Source organism: Theropithecus gelada, chromosome 11 (assembly GCF_003255815.1).
Source record: "Theropithecus gelada isolate Dixy chromosome 11, Tgel_1.0, whole genome shotgun sequence".
NCBI classification, from domain to species: domain Eukaryota; kingdom Metazoa; phylum Chordata; class Mammalia; order Primates; family Cercopithecidae; genus Theropithecus; species Theropithecus gelada.
In genome coordinates this window covers 39,744,273-39,763,237 of record NC_037679.1, presented here as the reverse complement: position 1 = coordinate 39,763,237, position 18,965 = coordinate 39,744,273, and the positions used below count along the sequence as shown (strand labels likewise).

Genomic DNA, 18,965 nt, shown 5'->3' with positions numbered 1-18,965 from the left:
TTATGTTTTATGCATATACATATGCATATATACACGGGTCAAACTCTATCTTCTACACATCTGATTTATGCAGATATAATAGAAAGTGGACTGGCCTGTAGATTGAACTATGTTTTAAAATCATTTGATAAACCTTTTTAGTGTATCAAACACAGGCTATGTTATCTGTCTTTAATGAATACAAACCCCATACTGGCTTGCCGTATATTTTCAATAATCGACATAAAGGAAACTAAAGAATGTATAATCTCAACTTGAATCTTTGAGAGTTCTCATCATTTTTTATTGTTTTTGCTAACTTTCTATAAACTTATTGGCTGGAACAGTAGTGGATTGTATTTATTTGTACTTCCTTGTCCTGAAAAAAAAAAGGAAGTAAATTTTACATTTTTCTAGAGACTGTGAGACTAAGGGCTTTAATTTCTTGGATAGTAAATCCCACATTAAAATTACTTATGCATGGCTTAAGAAATAATTTTATCTTAATTATTTATATTATATTACATAAATTATGTCATATCATACTTGTATGTATATCTTTATTTTAGATATTGTATATGAGAATTAGTATAATTATTATGTCTTAATGGGATATACAAAATCAAACTTTTATTTACATAGGAACTTCTGAAATTATGCTGCAAGATAATTCATCAAAATTCAATTTTATTGGCCATAACATTTCTTATATGTATATTTCAGTGGAAATAAGCATAAGATATAATTCTTATCATAGAAGAGAATAATTAAACTATTTATTTTTATTACTCTTAATTGAAATCTATTACAAAATAACTTCATATAATTCAAAACTTACCACATTGTCACTATTTAATAAGATGGAGGCTGAAATATTTTCTTTAAAGAAACCTCGAATTTGCTACACATGGTTAATTTCTTTGTTTTCAGTTCCACCAAGTATACCGCTCAAAATCAACCTTGGGAAATGAAATGACAGCCATTTAACATAATCCATTTGGAAGTCTCTGTTGGCACCACAGCAGCACATCATTGGTTTACAAGCTTGAAGCACACATAGTGTTTTTATTACTCTTTTGATACATTTTTGCTGAAGAAAGACTTCAGAATTGTTAATATTAGGGTGACTATATCTAATGGACAAATACACTGATACATTTAACTATATATTTGAATATACAATACAGGGGTAAAACTTGTGTCTGAAAGTTTATAAATGTGTGTTGGCTAGAATAGTACTCGGTAACTTCATGTGTTGCACTTTTAATTTTTCTTTTTAGGTTCTCAAACTGAAGATCACAATGCAAATTAAATAGCCCTAAGTGTCCCTGAAGAGCTACTGTGTGTTGTATAAAGGCTAAGTAATCCCTGCAGTGTCAGGGGGTTACTGTTCAGCTGTTCGGGATCATGAGATGATATCTCAGCACTCATAAAACAGAGGATTCAAAACAGGGGCGTACATGGAAGTACAGATCATTATGACAGTCCTGGAAATTATCCACAAGAAACGTCAACACCATGTAAGCCAAAACAACACTACTGAATCAACATTTACAACTTTTGTTCAAAATTAAATCCAATACATAGGGAAATTTCACAATGAAACATTAATGCTAATATAATAATAATTTTCTATTTGGCTTATTCCAAAATATGCAGGACTTCAAAAACATATGGGATGTCTTTTCTTAAGCATTTAAAATACATAATATTTATTCTGTACAAAACAAATAATTATTCTGTATTAGCTATTTTCTAGAACTAGTCTTAAAATGTTCAGTCCATTTAGAAAGGCATAGTGAGGGAAGCATAGATATTTCTTTAAGTTTGCACATTTCAATTCAGAAGAATAAGGGGGTAACTTTGGCCCCTGTGATTTAAAAATCTCTTCCAATTGTATCCTTTGGTCTGAATATTTACATAGTGGTTTCTTCCCATTCAAGCTCAACATCACCTATAACAGAAAGTAACATGTTACAAGAGAGTATTGAAGTTAACAGTTCAAAATTTAAATGTTTCATGATAAAAATATAATGTAGACGGAAAGGGTATTATTAGCCCAATTTGCATTAGAGAGAAGTTAAAGAAAAAAAAAACTGATCTGTGCCCTAATCTAGCTTCTTAAACATTTTTAACATACGGTTATTCTGAAATTTATGTTCCTACTGTAGGTGGTAAACTAGTAAGTTGGGTACATATTATTGTTTCTGTTTACCTTCCATAGCGTCCAAAGAGTCCATCTTCTGAAGTGCTGAATAGTTAACAAAACAGATGGGCTGATTACTTCCCTTATTCGATAAGAGATCCAGAATGCACTGGTGTAAAAAGATATACTGTGCCTAGACACCAAAGACAGAGTGGTTAAACAAATAGATTGATGAAGAGTTTTATACAGAGAGTTATATTGTTAAAGCTAAAAGCAGTACTGAATTCATCAAATAAATAGCTAAGTTATAGACACAGAACTTATCATGGTATATATATGATTTTCTACCATTTCAAATATGAGGCTTTCTAAATTCCTGTGGTCTCTTGAAGCTTCATGTTTTTTTCTAACACTTGTCACTAAACACCAAGTGTTAATATATTCTTTGTTACTGTGATTATAAGAAGTAGAAAATTGTATTACTAAATTTGTTTATGAGTTTCCTTCTTTCTATTAGATCTAATTGAGTAAATTATCTTACAGTTTTCTTGTTAGAATGACTTTTGGAATATAAATGCTAAATTTACTTTTGAAATCTGTGAGTGAGTATATCTATATGCCATCAGTGCATTTAAAATATATTTAACAAATCTGTTAGTCACCTGGATATGTGGCCTACTTAAGGTCAAGTATTTGGTCCTGCTTTGTAAATACAAGGCAATGGGTCATTGAAATACCCAAACATCTAGGTAGTGGACAAGGACTCCTAACATTGCATTGGAATGTTTGGGCTAAATTCAGTACCATTTGGATCCTTTAAATGTTTTCAATATAATTCAATAACTTACTAGCATCTCTGAGCTTAGACCTTACCAAAAGTAGTTAAAGCTAAAAAAAAAAAAAAAATGTATATTTCAAATCACCCTCATTTGTACCTAACAAACATATCTGACTTTAAAGGAGTATCATCAAATGTTTAAGACATATAGTCAAATTGACGATGATTTATATAGAACATTCTCAAAAGTGATCGGCCTCATAGGTTATATTAATAACTATTGCTACTATACTTCAAACCCTTTTGGAACTCCTCTATTGAAATTGTCTTCAGAAATTGTTAATCTTTATTAGGAATATCTATTTCTTTGTGGATTACAAAATGTTTCCATGAACATCTCATTACTGGAGTGTCAGTTTTATGGGAGCAGAACTCTGTCATAGTCACTGCTATATTCTGATTACCTATAATAGTGCCTGGCACATAGTAGTTGCATAGTAAGTGTTTGTTCACTTAGTCTCATTTAATTTTCACAGTTAGGCAATCTTTACCATTTAAGGACAGATGTAATTTAAAGAAAATTTAAATGTCATTAGGTGTCAAGCTTTGTAAATGAGGTGGATGATCAAGTTTATAGAATTCAATTTTGGTAAGAAATGAAGTGTTGTTATGAAGCAATAAAATTTCTGTTGAAATTGCTAGTAAGTTACTTCTCAAGGTAATTCCAAGAGTGTGTTTTCAAACATACACAAAACACTGAATTACATTATTGGCAGAAATATGTTGACACAGTATAATCTTTCTGGAAATCATTTAAATTTATGAGTTCTAGTATTAAAAAACACATTTGAATTTGAAGTCACATTTGATATGTGAAATTTCTGACTGTCCTGATTTCATCTTCTCCACTGGAAAGAATGATAGGTGTAAACTTTGCCAACAGAGCAGGCTGAGCTCTGTGAGACAGTCCTACAGGTTCCAAGGTCCCTCTGCCATTATGTGTTACTGCCAAGAAAGCAGCATACTGTTGTGAAAAAAGTTTAGTCCCAGTTTCTGCCCTAGACAGCCATATTACCTTAAGAATTAAACTCTTCTGATGCACAATTTCCTCACCTGGGGGTGGGAGTGTGTGTCATAAATCCTGTATTGTAAGACTTAAAGAATTTAACATACGTAAAATGCCCCACAAAAAACTGGACACCCAAAATGTTAACTTTTTTTTCTTCCCCTCTATGAGTTTACACCAGTAAATTTCCATTTACTTGAGGCACTAAAAGTATCTTAGGATATTAGCTCACTACAGAGAGTTCTCTCAGAAAGGCTTTTCAAATTTCCTGGGGCCACAATGTATTGTTGTTGGTTTTGTTGTTGTTGTTTGCAACAGAGTCTCACTCTGTTGCCCAGGTTGGAGTGCAATGGCACAATCTTGGCTCACTGCAACCTCTGCCTCCCGGTTTCAAGCGATTCTCCTGTTCTCCTGTCTCAGCCTCCGCAGTAGCTGGGATTATAGGCACGCACCACCGCGCCCGGCTGATTTTGTATTTTTAGTAGAGACAGGGTTTTGCCATGTTGGTCAGGCTGGTCTCCAACTCCTGACCTCTGGTGATCCACCCACCTCGGCCTCCCAAAGTGCTGGGATTACAGGCATAAGCTACTGCGCCCAGCGCCCAGTGCATTGTTTTTTGAGGGAAAGAAATCAAAGTTTTCTCCTGGGTAAGGGCCATGCCCCTCAGTGCCTTTGAGTGGCAGTATATTGCTGAAGTTGCTGCTGTAGTATGTGCTAAGACAGGAACATTCCTCATAGAAACTGCAATCACTCTGGAGTGCAGAAGAAAATAAACTGCTCTTGTGCAAGGCAATGCTGGTTTGTAAGCATTGGAGGTGAGGTGTGGTCATTTTTCTGTTTGTCATCACAAGGAAAAAACAGTGAAGAGTCTGACTTCTGGGAACTAAGACAGATCAAAGAGGGCTTCCGAGTACCTGATTTTCAGCGAGGAGAGAATCTTACTGGACATTTACTGCCTGCTGGGCACCATGTTGGTGATTTACAAAGTTTCTCTTATTTAATACTGATAATAAGTTTGTGAAAAGTGTAACAGGGCTATTTTACAAAAGAGAAATAGTTCAGAGAGGCTAATTAAACAAAGTCACAGAGCCAACAATTAGCAGAGCTGTATTATGAATTTAATTCTCTGACTTCAAAAACCTTCCCTTTCGAATCCCTGCCCCACTCTCAAATCCCCATCCCAAGCTGTGACAATTTGTTATGGCTGGTTAAACAGAATAATGTATGAAGTTTATAACATTTTGAGTACTAACTTGGGTAAAATTATTAATAGACATTCTTGAAGACACTCTTTACAGAATTCAATTCTACAAAGTTGTAGAGCATAGAAATTTTTTCAACTTTTACTGTTTGAAGATTGATTCTAGACACTAGAAGGAAACCATCAGTTCCATCCTCTATCCTACCCAAGAGAGCGAACCCTTAATTTCATTGAGAGCACTGATCCCAGTGTGTATGTGTACACCTAGGGACATGGGAGGAAAATGTTAGCTTTCTATTTATCTTTATTTTTAACTAAAAATGAGAAGGAAATTGAATTTTAATAATGATTAATAGTTGGATTGATATTAGAGCCTTCATAAGACCCCTTAAGATGAGCTACCTAATTTGTTAGCCCAACTTGGATTAGAGAGAATGCAAAATGTAAAGTTCCATTACAAAATATAAAGTTCCTGTCTCAAAATGTAATTTTAAGATTTTCAAAATAGTGACAGCAAACATTAAACCAATTTCAGGGCCCTTTTGAGTGTGAGGACCTGTGAAACTACCCATGTTGCATACCCATGAAGCTGGCCCTGGTCATGTATAATTTTCCATTTCTGAAGTATCCTGCGGGAAGAGTGACATTTAACTCTTTTGGTAACTCAGTATATGAGGGAATATATATGCATTATATTACCTAGTTTACCTAACTAATTATCACAGAATTGAAGTAGCTAAGGAAGATTCCTACAAAGAGACTGTGGATTAAAGATAATATTTATCATGCAAGCCCAAATGGATGTCAAAAAATTGGCAAGGCTGACACATTCATCATACTCCTGGAATACTCCTGTAGCCATACTAGGAGGTAAAAATAACAGCAAGGTAAACAGATCTGACAAAAAGCTAGACCAGTTTTTTTAAAAGGCATAAAAGCTTAAAATATATACTTAAAACAACTATCAAAAGAGAAATGCTTTGTCCTAAGTGTATATTTTATTTATTGAAAATACCTAATGATAATAAGAAGCCTTAGCAATTAGCAAGGTTTTGAAAATATTGCTTATTCAATATTTATCTCATGCTTTTCAATTTCTCATTTTATTTATGTTTATAATTTACATAATTAAACAGTCTACATTTAAAGGTAAATATATCTGCATTAGAGTGGAAGCTCAAACATCTTTCCTAAAAGGGACATTTGTCCAAAAAGTTTGGATATCTCTGGTCTAGAACAGCATCTTCCAAGGAGGATTAATGTTCCATGACATGGTATTACAGGTTTGGATCAAAAAGTGTTGAAGAGTTCTACAATCAAAGTTTAAGAAAAGTTGTCCATACAGCTCCGTCTTTGTAATTGTCAGTGAAATTAGCATTAAGGCCCTAAACATTTAGGTGTTTAAAAATCAGTTTAATTACTTTCTCATACTTATTTTAACAGAGAACTCTTTTTCTGAAATCTTTAACTACTTCGATACCACTTCTGTTTTCTAGAATGTAACCTAGAAAATACTGTTACAGCAGGCCTGCGTATTTACTGCAAGAAAATCTCTATCTGTATAGCATACAAATTCCAATCCAAAGCTACAGATAGGAATATTGTGTATATTGTAGTTATACAGACTAGGGTTTGAATTTTGGCTCCGGCACCTTTCGGTAATATTATCTTGGAATATCACTTAACTTCCTGGAATATGTGCTTCCCTGTTTATAAAGCAGAGCCAGTAATATTTAGTCTGTTGGTTGGTTTTACTGGCCTTGCCTTACAAATAAAGAAATTAATTTAATAAAGATTGAATAAGATAATACATCTGAAAGGTCTAGTATAGCACCTGGAACCCAGCAGACACTCAATAGAGGCTTTTTAGCTTCATTACCATAGTACTGTGTGATATTTTGAAATAAAAATTGGATATATTTTATAAATATTTTTGCCTACAAACCAAAACAACAAACAAAAAACTCCCGGTTAATAGTTGATAGCCTGCTACAATAATCATTATTAGTACTGGTATGCAATAGGGATAAATACGGAGAAGTCAAATCCATAAAACTTCATTACAGTCAATATTTTAAACTGTTTTCCCAGTTATAACTTTTCAAAAGATAATGATATTGAAAAGATATTGATTTGAGTTCATTTCCAGAGATCCCAAAGTTGCTAAATGATAAAGATAAATCAATTTTATAGGTTATTTCCTACATGTCTATCAGTATAACAAGTTAAGATGAGCCATCAGTAACAATGCTGCAGGGTGACTATGACACGTGGGCATTAGTTCTCCTATAAACTCCATCAGCTGCCCTCCCGAAGACCTCCCCTAAAGGCTTATAATGTGGGAAAAGAGGGTGTCCACCATGCAAATACAGCTTCAAGCCCATGTCCATACAGATTGCTGCCACAAATTCTAGAACTTTAGAATGCAGTGCAGGTTTAGAGATCTTACCAGATTCTGCACCATGCACATTCTTTCACTTCTCAGTTCAGCTACTAGTCCATATATATCCACAAAATCATGGTCATTTATATGTTGTGTTAAATGGTCCAGAGCAATAAAAACTCCAGTTCTTCCAACTCCAGCACTACAGGAAGAGTAAATTACATGAAAATTACTCAGCAAAGCGTTGTTCATTTTGATGGGGATAAAGATAATGAGCTATGATAGCAATAAATTCTAACAGTTTCTTCTCTTATTTGGAGGCAGGTTTTCTTTGGGATTTGTTTGGATTTTTAATGGTTACCAAGACTATTTAAACAAGGCAAGATGATTATCATTAATATGCTATCAAATATTTGAGTTTCTCTTTCTTTAATCAGTGGAGCTTAACCTCTTATTTCTTAATATTTTAGGGGGTGTTGTTGAAGTATAGAGATTTTTAAAAATCACTGAAAATTCTTAATACCAGAGACTCTGTACTGACTGAGTATTCAGTTACCAGCAGAAATGCTAAACGTTGCAAATGTCAAATATTTAGCTCATATAGCATTTTCTTTGCTTCATTTTGAAAAATAGTCTTGCAATTGTCCTTTTCACTTTCTTTCTCAAGAATTTATTTTGCCTCCTATAGATAATAAAATTGAAAAACGATTTCTATTTAAAAACTTATATTAATACTCAAAGACAGGCACATGCTCCACAGAAACTGTTAACTGATAAACCTCACAAGATCAATTCAGAAATTCCTATTATCAGAAAGACAAGATTCCTAGGAAATTAAACGGTTAATAGAGGAAGTTAATCGAAAAACTTTTTTTGAAAGTCATCTAGTCTTATAAGTATTACTTTGAACCATATAAAACTGCCATTTTTGTAGTTCTGTAGTAAGAAACATTCAAATATTGGCAATTTCCTATGATTTGACCTAAGAAATTGTGAGCCTATAACATAAAACTGATTATAGTAACATGTATACATACATGCCACACAGCAATTGAATTGTCAAATATATTTTGAGTGTCAAACACTGTTCTGGGCACCTGGGTCATAGCAGTGGACAATGTAAAGTCCCTGCACTTACAGAGTTTATAGTCTAGAGGAAAACGACACATAAATAAACAGACAAAGAACGTGCCTGGTGGTAAGAAGTCCCATACTGAAAAAAAGATGAATCAGGTTAAGGAGATAGAGGGTGATAGGGTAGGATAGGGTTAGCAGAGAAACTTTCTCTGCTAATGTAATATTTGAAAAGAAACTCGCATAAGGTTAGGGAGCACACCATGTGGGTATCTGGGAGAGGATCATGGTAGCCAGAAGCAGCAAAATGGGAACAGACTTGAAGTGGGAGCATTTTCGAATGTTCAAAAATCAGGGGACACCAGGGAGGTGATACAGTGATGAGTGAGGGGTAGCCAGGGATGAAAGTATTGGCTGGTGGGTTAGATGTGGAATGTGAGAGGAAGCAGAATCAAGAATGACTCCAGAGCTTCTGGTTCAAACAGAAGGGACTTGCTTTTTACCAAGATAGGGACAACTGAGCAGGGGTGAATTTGGAGATTGAGTCAAGAGTTCTGTTTTGTACACATCAAATTTCTAGAACTTTTTAGTCATTCAGGCTGTCAAGCTGAATTGGAAACTAAATGTAGAAGTCTGAAGTCAAGGTGAGAAGTTGGAGTTGGAGATAAATATTTAGTAGATGTTTTTCAAATGATATTTAAAGATGGTCAACAATATGAATATACCTTCTTCTTATCTCTTATCTATTTAAATCACAAAGGAGGAGACTCTACTCTTTTTGAGGCTAAAAAGGAGAAAGTACTTTTCTTTTAGTGCCCATGGCAGTGTATTTGCATGATACGGAGAAACTGAAGGCAGTTACTGCCCATCAAAGGTTTTACTCATCAATGATGCCAGCATAAAATTAATCACTGACTGTAGAAGCAAATCGTTGTACTGTTTTTAGTATATACTATTATATTAAGCTTTTTACCTATATGAAGGGATTTGAAATTGAGAAGGTAAAAATGAGGCTTTTGCTTTTTGTTCTCATGTTTTATAAATACAAGCATTGTTCATATATTTTATAATGAGCAAGCATTTATGTATTAGTCTTATGATTTTAAAAATCCAGAAATTTATAGAAAATTTATAATCATTTAAACTACATATTGAGTTTTTTAAAATAAAAGTTTAAAAACTGAATGAATTTATCTTTTCTTACATACAGTATTTAACCACATTAATTATAGTACACTCCTGTTAAAAGTTATTTTTACTTAAAAAAATATTTTTATTTTGGTGAAAGATGAATAACAGAGAATCTACCAATTTGCCCATTTTACATGTACAATTTAGTGGCATTAAGTACATTCTCAATGTTATGCAAATATCAACACTATATATTTCCAGAACTTTTCATCATCCCAAATAGAAGGTATTAGATAATTTTTCATCTCCCTCCTCAGTAGTAACCACAACTCTACTTTCTGTCTCTATTTATTTACCTATTCTGAGTATCTCATTTAAGTAGAATTCATGCTACATTTTCCTCTAATCTCCAAACTTCATGTGTGAAAGAGACTCAAGCCAAGACTGATTTAGATCTATCATGTCAGAAAACATAAATCATACCAATGTGTCCAGAAATGCTAAATGTGATACCTCTGAAGGTGGCAAGCTGGAAGAAATTTACATGACCATTTCATAAAAAAAACCCAATGGAATTATAATAATAAAAAGACCAATGGGTTCAAAGGCCATTTCTGGCGTTTAATAGATGTTTCTAAAATTATCGCTTTCTTACCTGCAGTGAACAATCATAGGTGTGGTGTCATGTGCTCTGCTTGCTCGAACCAGCTTCACAAAGTGAATTAGGGCGGCACTATTCTCAGGAACCCCATGCTCTGGCCAGGCAGTAAAGTTACACTGTTGAACGGTCATGCAATCCCCATGCTAGACAAAGGGACAGATTAATGAATGACAAAACTATTTAAGTTCCACAACGAAGGCTGAAGGCAATTGTCCCAGTTTTTGAAGGTGATCTTTTAAAAATGACTATTTACCAAACGAAACAAAATGTTTTCATTATTTCCTATAAGAGAGATTTTTACTGTTACAATAGAGAATTGCCTTTCAGTATGAATGAAAACAATAAGAAAGCTTGGAAATGAATGTTAATATAGAACATTAATATTCAAACATAGCATGCTATTTTGTCACACTCAGGATAACAGGTATTGAAACAATTTTGACCCAAACCTTAAGTGAACATTTTCACAAATTATTCCATACACAGGTATTGAGTATCTGTTATGTGAAAAGTATAAAGATCCTTACATCATCTTCTGTGTGTATAGGAATTTATATAAACTGATAAAGTGAGATCCCATACTACCTTTTCTATATTGGCTGTAGATTAAATAGAAAATCAAATTATCGGCAGGGCGCAGTGGCTCATGCCTGTAATCCCAGCACTTTGGGAGGCCCAGGCAGGTGGATCATGAGGTCAGGAGATCGAGACCATCTTGGCTAACAAGGTGAAACCCCGTCTCTACTAAAAATACAAAAAATTAGCCGGGAATGGTAGCTGGCACCTGTAGTCCCAGCTACTTGGGAGGCTGAGGCAGGAGAATGGCGTGAACCCGGGAGGCAGAGCTTGCAGTGAAACATTGAGATTGTGCCATTGCACTCCAGCCAGGAGACAGAGTGAGACTCCGTGTAAAAAAAAAAAAAAAAAAAGAAAGAAAGAAAATCAAATTATTAGGATTCAGAAGATGAGTGACTTGGGAAATTGCTGTGCCAAGTCAAATATTACAGTTTCTTCATTAAATAAAATAAAGCTGGTGATCTCGGCATTTTCTCTCCTTCTTCTGCCCTTGTCAACCTAAGAATGTCATGCTAATTGGTTAATACAGGCTTTAACTAGAGTGATCTGGAACAAATACTGTGACATTGATACTAAAGTTGGATATCGATTCAAAATTCTGTTCAGAAGACAGTACAAAAGCATTGTTGAATACACAGGTGTCCTTGAAAGGGATAGTTCTAGAAATCAATTTTATTTTAGACATTTAGATCCTTCATATTTTATATCAGGTTCCCTTGTCCCCCCCTTCTTTTACCCTTTCAATTTTCAGATCCCTGATAGTCCAATCTATTTGAACATCCTCCATTAGCTTTGTAATCACTATATCTCCAAAGACGGTAACTGGCTTGTTGTCCTCTGGCCAATACTGATGGCATCTGATCTGCATTCAGAGAAAATAATCAGTCATAACAGTCATTGTTATATTGATATATATGTATATCACAGTTATTACAACTAAGTTAAAATTACTTTATAGATGTCCTGGTTATTGATGATTCACAGTATTAGGTGAAATAGTCACACATATGTTAACACAATTGTAAAACAACATTTGTGAAAACATTTTCAAATAACTTACCCTTCCTTTTTCAAAACACTGTGTTAGCATTACTAATGTTTTTGCTCTGGTTTCCCACACCATTCTCCAAAAATCTCCAACTGTTCCTGGTAGTGGACCTTGAGTAGCAATAAATTCGTTTGGACATAAATAGCCCTAGAAGGATATAATGAGAAACATTGCATCACTGTGTTCATAGATATAGTGTTTTAGTTTTCAAAGCATGAAACAAATGCTGGTTGTAAAATTACCTAATATTTTAGAATATCGTAAATACTAGATAATCTTAAATAATCAAAGTTTCTAGCGTCTAAATTTATCCTCACAATCTGATATACTACACAACAAATGGTTCTCAAAATTTATATCTAACTTTTGAATAAAACATTAGGGACTACATAATAATAATAGTTACAATAATAACATAACTTAATAAAGGTCTTAAGTCTGAGTCTTCATAGCAGGCAGTTTGCCAAGCATCTTATATTCAATATTCTTATAAAAACATTGTGAATTAGTACTAATATTATGCGCATTTTATAGATGAAGATATTGAGGCTTAGAAAGGTGAAGTAACTTGCCAAGATCTCAACACTGCGAAGGCAGGTTAAGCCCAGAATCAGCTCTCTAAACCCACTCCATGATATTATTGCCATATATTTATTGGTTGTGCAGATATATGTATACTCTTCCTCTAAGAAATTACTTATCTACTTAAACTGTGGCATTAGTCATTAGTCTAGTGGCATTTACTGTCTGGAATTCTGACCCAAGAAATACATGGTAATATGAAGGTTCATTTCACTAATATAGTAAACTCATAGGACATGAGATCTGTCTTAAATCTATTATGACATCCTTGTGGATATTTATCAAGTTGCTTTGAAACTTGGTCTATTTACCTGGAACATAAAAGCATGACACTTGAGTTTATATAATTGTGAACAGTATCTGTGGATTTCTTTTCAAGAAAGGTAATGTGTAAGTGAAAAAGTAGTAATGGAATGACATCTATTTCAAACAGGAAGATGCTTCGAGGAATGGGGAATAAAAGGTAAAATTCACTTTTTTAGGTTGAAATTGTCTCAGTAGTCAGAGAATAGTAATACACAAAAAATAACATACTTAAATTTTCCAGGGACTCTAGAATGTAATCCAGCAAGTTTATTTTACTTTAAAGAATAATGAGGAGGCACTTTAGGTGATTTTCCCAAATTGCAGTGCAAATCAGGCACATTTGCTTGTGGAAAATCTTGAGTCTCTTAAATACACAGTATACTACAGCATTTCTATCTTTCCAGTCTCAGCCGAAAGACCTAAATATGTAGTTCATGTGTAAGGGATCTTTTCTTATTAAAAATAATATATGTTGAATTTGGAATATTTTGAAAATTTAGAAAAATATATAATAGAAAGTAGAATTCACCTATAATCCCACTATCCAGAGTGAAGGACCATTAACATTTTGGTTGATTTCTTTACAGACTTTTTAAATATGCACATTCTCCACTCAATCAATATTTGTGAGTGACTATTACGTTCCAGACACTATTTTAGGAGCTGGGGTTTCATCACTGACCAAAGACACTGAAATTCCTACCCTCATTTATTTTATCACTAGGAAAAATAGACACTGTCTATTAATGTATATTAAATATGCAAATTACATAGAATTTATAAAAGTGGTAAGGGCTATGAGAGAAAGTTTTCAGAAAATAGGCTTTTCAGAAAATAGTTGTTCAGAAATAGATTATTCAGAAAAAATAAATACCTCATGAGAACATGCGATATTTATTTTTCTGTTCCTGGCTTATTTCACTTATCATAATGTTCTCCAAGCTCATCTCCAAACTTCACATATCACTGGTGATATATGAAGAAAGTTTTGAAGAAGGAAGGAAGTGAGGCTTGCAGTATTTGGGGGAAATCAATTGTGGGTAGAAGGAAAATCAAGTCCAACCACCTTAAAGGAGAGGGGTGTCAGGAATGTTCTAAGAACAGCAGGTGCCTGGTGTAGAGTAAATGAGGGGGAGGAGTAACAGATAATGACCAGAAAAAGCAGGGAGGATAAGTGGTGCTTTAGGTCCTAAAAGGTCATTATAAGACTTTGGTTTTTACTCTGAATGATACAGAAAGTCACTGAAAGGTTTTGAACATAGTGTATGGTTTAACAGTTTCACGTGGGCTTCCATAGACCAACCTTTGGGAGTTTAAAAGGTGAAAGGAGAGAGAATAGTTAGAGGGTTCTTGTAACAATTCAGCCAAGAAATATGGTAGCATGGGTGATATCAATGGAGATAGTGAGAAGTGATCAGATATGGATACATTCTGAAGGCAAAACCAAGCGAATTTGCTAATAGATTTAATATGAGGTATGAGAGAAACAGAAAATAATGACTCCAAAGGAAGATGGGGAAGACTCCAGGATGAGGAGTTTTTAATCATATTTTCCTATTATTTTGACATATAATAATTGTACATTTTTATGAAATACAGTGTGACAATTTTGATACATGTATGCAATGTGTAATAGTCAAGTCAGGGTAACAAGCATATCCATCTCCTTAAACATTTATCATTTCTTTGTGTTGGGAACATCCAAAATCTGCTCTTGTAGCTATTTGAAAATATACCATAAATTGTGGTTTATTATAGTCACACTACAGAGCTATAGACACTAGAATTTATTTCTCCTATCTAGCTGTAATTTTGTATTCATTAACCAATCTCTTATTCTCGCCTCTTCCCCTTCCCAGCTTTTAACCACTATTCTACTCTCTACTTTCACGAGATCAATTTTTTCAGCCTCTGCATAAGTGGGAACATGTGGTATTTATTTTTCTGTTCCTGGCTTATTTGAATTATTGTAATGTTCTCCAAGTTCATCCATGTTGCCACAAATGACAGGATTTCATTCTTTTACATGGCTGAATAGTATTTCATTGTGTCTATATAGCATATTTTCTTTATTCGTTCATCTGTTGATGAATACTTAGGTTGATACTTTATCTTTGCTATTGTGAATAGTGCTGCAGCAGTTATTGCATAAGCATAGATATCTCTTTGACATACTGATTTTCTTTCCTTTGGATATATACCCAGTAGTGGCATTGCTGGGTCATAATGATGGTTGTATTTTAGTTTTCGGAGGAAAACTAAATAGTGCATAATAGTATATGGTAATTCCACTTTCTCTGCATTCTTGCTGGCATTTGTTATTTTTTGACTTTTTGATAATAACCATTCTAAATGGGGAGAGATGGGATTTCATTGCAGTTTTGATTTGTATTTCCTTGATCATTAGTGATGTTGAGCATTCTTTCCTGTGCCTGTTGGTCATTTGTATGTCTTCTTTTGAGAGATGTTCATTCAGCTCATTTGCCATTTTTAAATTGGATTTTTTTTCTGCTATTGAGTTGAGTTTCTGGTATATTTTGGATATGAATCACTTGTTGATGAATAGTTTGTAAATATTTTCTCCCATTTTGCAGATTGTCTTTTCATTCTGTTGATTGTTTCCTTTGCTGCGCATATGATTTTTAGTTTGATATAATCCCATTTTTCTATTTTTGCTTTCACTGCCTGTGCTTTTGAGGTTTTAGTATGAACAGATTTACAGGGAATATAAAAAACTCACATTGGACATAGTACGTTTGAAATCACTATTAGATATTCAAGTAGGAATGCCACGAAGGCAATTAGATATATGACTTTAGAATTCAGGAAAAGTCCAGATTAGAGACATAAATTTGAAAGTAGTCAGCTCATACCTCTTACTTAAATTCGTGAAAATTGGATGACATCACTGTGATGGTTAATACTGAGTATCAACTTGATTGAAGAACACAAAGTACTGTGTCTGGGTGTGTCTGTGAGTGTATTGCCAAGGGAGATTAACATTTGAGTCAGTGGACTGGGAAATGCTGGGTGCTTCCTGCCCTAGAACATCAGACTCCATGTACTTCAGCTTTTGGACTCTGGGACTTGCACCAGTAATTTGCCATGGCCCTCTGGCCACAGACTGAAGGCTGCACTATCAGCTTCCCTACTTTTGAGATTTTGGAACTTGGAATGGTTTCCTTGCTCCTCAGCTTGCAGACGACCTATTTTGGGACTTCACCTTGTGATTGTTGAGTCCACATTCCTTAATAAATGACCCTTCATATATATATCTATCCTATTAGTTCTGTCCCTCTAGAGAACCCTGACTCTTACAATCACCAAGAAAATGAGTTTGGAAGGAGATAGTGAATTCAAGTATTGAGCTCTAAATTATTTCGTTTGCAGGTCTAGAAGATGAGATAGAACCGATGAGACTAAGATGAAAGAGTCAGAGCTGCTGAAAGGTCAAATAAATTGCGGACTGAGACTTGAAGCTAGTTTTCTGAGTAGTTAATTGGTGACCTTGAAAATAGCTGGTTCGGTGTTGTGCTTGCTTAGTATCCAAGTCTTATTTGAGGGTGCTGAAGAGATAAGAGAAGGGAATCGAAGATAGTAAGTGTTGACAATTCTTCAAGGGGTTATAATGTAAATAAAACACAGAACAATAGAGAAGTAGAGAAAGACCTGTAATATCAAGATATTTTTATGATGTAAGAAATTACAATAGATTTGTTTAGCTGCTAAAAGAGAAAAATTGATGATGCAGAAGAGAAAATTCCTCCACCCATGTTCTTGAGAGGCAAAGGGAGAGATCATGTAGTGTCCAAGTGAAAGGGTTGGCTGTTATCAGGGGCTAGGACAGTTCATATACAGCCACAGGAGAAAGACTGAGTATATGGACACAGATGCAGACAGGTAGAGGACCTTGTGGATGTTCTCTTTTAATTGCTTTTGTTTTATCATTGAAATATAAACAAGGCCATCAGATGTAGGTGAAAGTGAGGAACATAGTGTTAGAGGCCAGAGGAGAAAGAAGAAGGAGAAAGAATCTCCCAGAAGAAAGAGAGATTGAATAGATTAGGAGGCTGTGTTTTTGAGGTTAGTGGCCATGAGTTTAAAGTGCGCTATTTTGGCGTGATCATGAATTTTTCTGCAATACACATCCAGTAACACAGAGAAGAATCCATGGAGGGTTTTATTTAACAAAGTTTGGGGATTTATCAAAAGATTGAGACTATAAGAGATAAATTTGAGAGTTGAGGATATATACAATACAGGAAAGGAAACGAATAGGCATGCAATTAAAGATGAGCAAGAAAAAAAATGAAGTCTTGATTGGGTTAGGAAAAATGGAAAATTTGATAGAATCAAAGGGCTGTAGGTCAGAGCAGGGTTGAAGAATTGTCAGAGTCCAGTGATCTGGAAAGAATGATTTGGACAGATAGTGAGATAACTACAATCAAGATTGTGGAGAGGCTACAATTCTTGGTGGTGAAAAGGTCTAGGTTGTGAACATGGCAGAAAGTGATGAGGTCACGTGGAAGGCAAGTCACTGCAAGAGAAGAGATCCAGAAAGTGATGGGCAGGGCTATGGGTCAATCTTTTATATGAATTTTGACACCATCAATAATTATGACAGAAGTAGTGATGAGAGAAGAGCAGTGGTACTGGAGTGAAATCTTCAAGAAATGAGAGACAGTGACTTAGGGGATGGTAATTAACTTCCAAAAAGAGCAATAGTGTGTCCTATGCTTGACAGCATGAATTCAAGCTGGTAATTTTAGGGCAGAGGGATAGAGAATGATATGGAGGTGGCACTGAGGACTGAGGCAACTTGACCCTTCTCTGTGCTGAGTACATATGGGAGGGAATGCAGACCCACTAGTGAGCAAGGCCAGAGAGCCAGTACCTGTAAGGGAGGAGTAGGTTCCACACAGAGTAATATAAATAATATATCACATATTATATACTAAATATTATACTGTATAATATTATATATATACCCATATATAAATAATTGGGATTATTCCTATACAATCTTGTTACCACTTGTTTATAAAATTAACATTATATGATCTCAGTTTTCCAGGATTTGTAATATTATTTTATATTTCTTTTTAATACATATGTCTATGTATTATCTGTTATTTAAGTATATCTTTATATGGTCACATTTCCCCCTTGATTTTCATGTAAAGAAGCTAAGACACATTTAAGTTTTCTTCCTGTAAAGGCCAATTTATTTCAGAAAATGGTAAAGCACCAGGTAAAATGTTTACCCAAAGGTGTTTTGGAGATATTTCCATTGTATCTTATGAAAATGAAGAAAGTATGTCAATTCTGTTTACTATTTTTGCTTCTACCTTTGAATATGTGTGTGCAAACTTTTGACTTTTCTGAGAGGAAACTTCTTGCCTGGCCTTTGGCCTTTAATTGGAATATAGAGTTTGCCGGTTTTTAAAGCACTGTGATACATGGAACAAAGTGTAAATTTCATTCCACATGTCAACTTTCATTATGACCTTTACCCATGGATGGTAATTTTCATTGCAGTCCTTAAATTAGCACAGAGATTTTCCTCTGGATTATCAGCCAGGAAAATGTAGAATCTACTACCACGAAACATCAACAACAATAAAAATAACATGCATTTTTAAGTGCTTCCAATATGTGATTCAGTGAATAATTGAAATATGATTTAGTAGCAATGAATAAAGGAGGGTTGACTATTATTCCTGCTTTATCAGTGTAGAAACTTCACTCAGAAAATTTCAGGTCATTTAGCTACAAAAATGCAGAGGAGGAATTTGAACTCAGGTCCATTTGAACTCTGAAGCATATGTATTTACCCACCTAAATATAATCCTCCTTTTTATAAACTCAACAATTATTAAGTGCCTACCACATCTCAGGTATTGGAGAACTACATGCTAAGAAAGTAATTTAAATGCTGCTTCCAAATCAGTATTTTTATGCTTTATTCTAATCTCATACAGCAGTTATTCAATTATAGCCAGTGAATTTGTATATGCAGATATAATTAGTTTTA

At 34.3% G+C, this 18,965-nt stretch overlaps 1 protein-coding gene across 2 annotated transcripts in view; it reads right to left on the bottom strand.

The window, feature by feature from the left end:
• Positions 1-731: 731 nt before the first annotated feature.
• Positions 732-18,965, bottom strand: part of PTPRQ (protein tyrosine phosphatase, receptor type Q) — a 251,518-nt gene continuing 233,284 nt past the window's right edge. Inside the window, exons 40-45 of one of the 2 annotated variants that reach the window (XM_025403264.1) lie at positions 12,056-12,190; positions 11,732-11,857; positions 10,414-10,562; positions 7,620-7,755; positions 2,195-2,318; positions 732-1,933 (exon numbers count right to left, since the gene is read on the bottom strand). In XM_025403264.1, coding sequence (XP_025259049.1) covers positions 1,896-1,933; positions 2,195-2,318; positions 7,620-7,755; positions 10,414-10,562; positions 11,732-11,857; positions 12,056-12,190 — 708 coding nt within the window. In that variant the 3' untranslated portion in view covers positions 732-1,895. The remainder of the gene's footprint in view (positions 1,934-2,194; positions 2,319-7,619; positions 7,756-10,413; positions 10,563-11,731; positions 11,858-12,055; positions 12,191-18,965) is intronic. The other variant, XM_025403263.1, reaches the window with a different exon arrangement.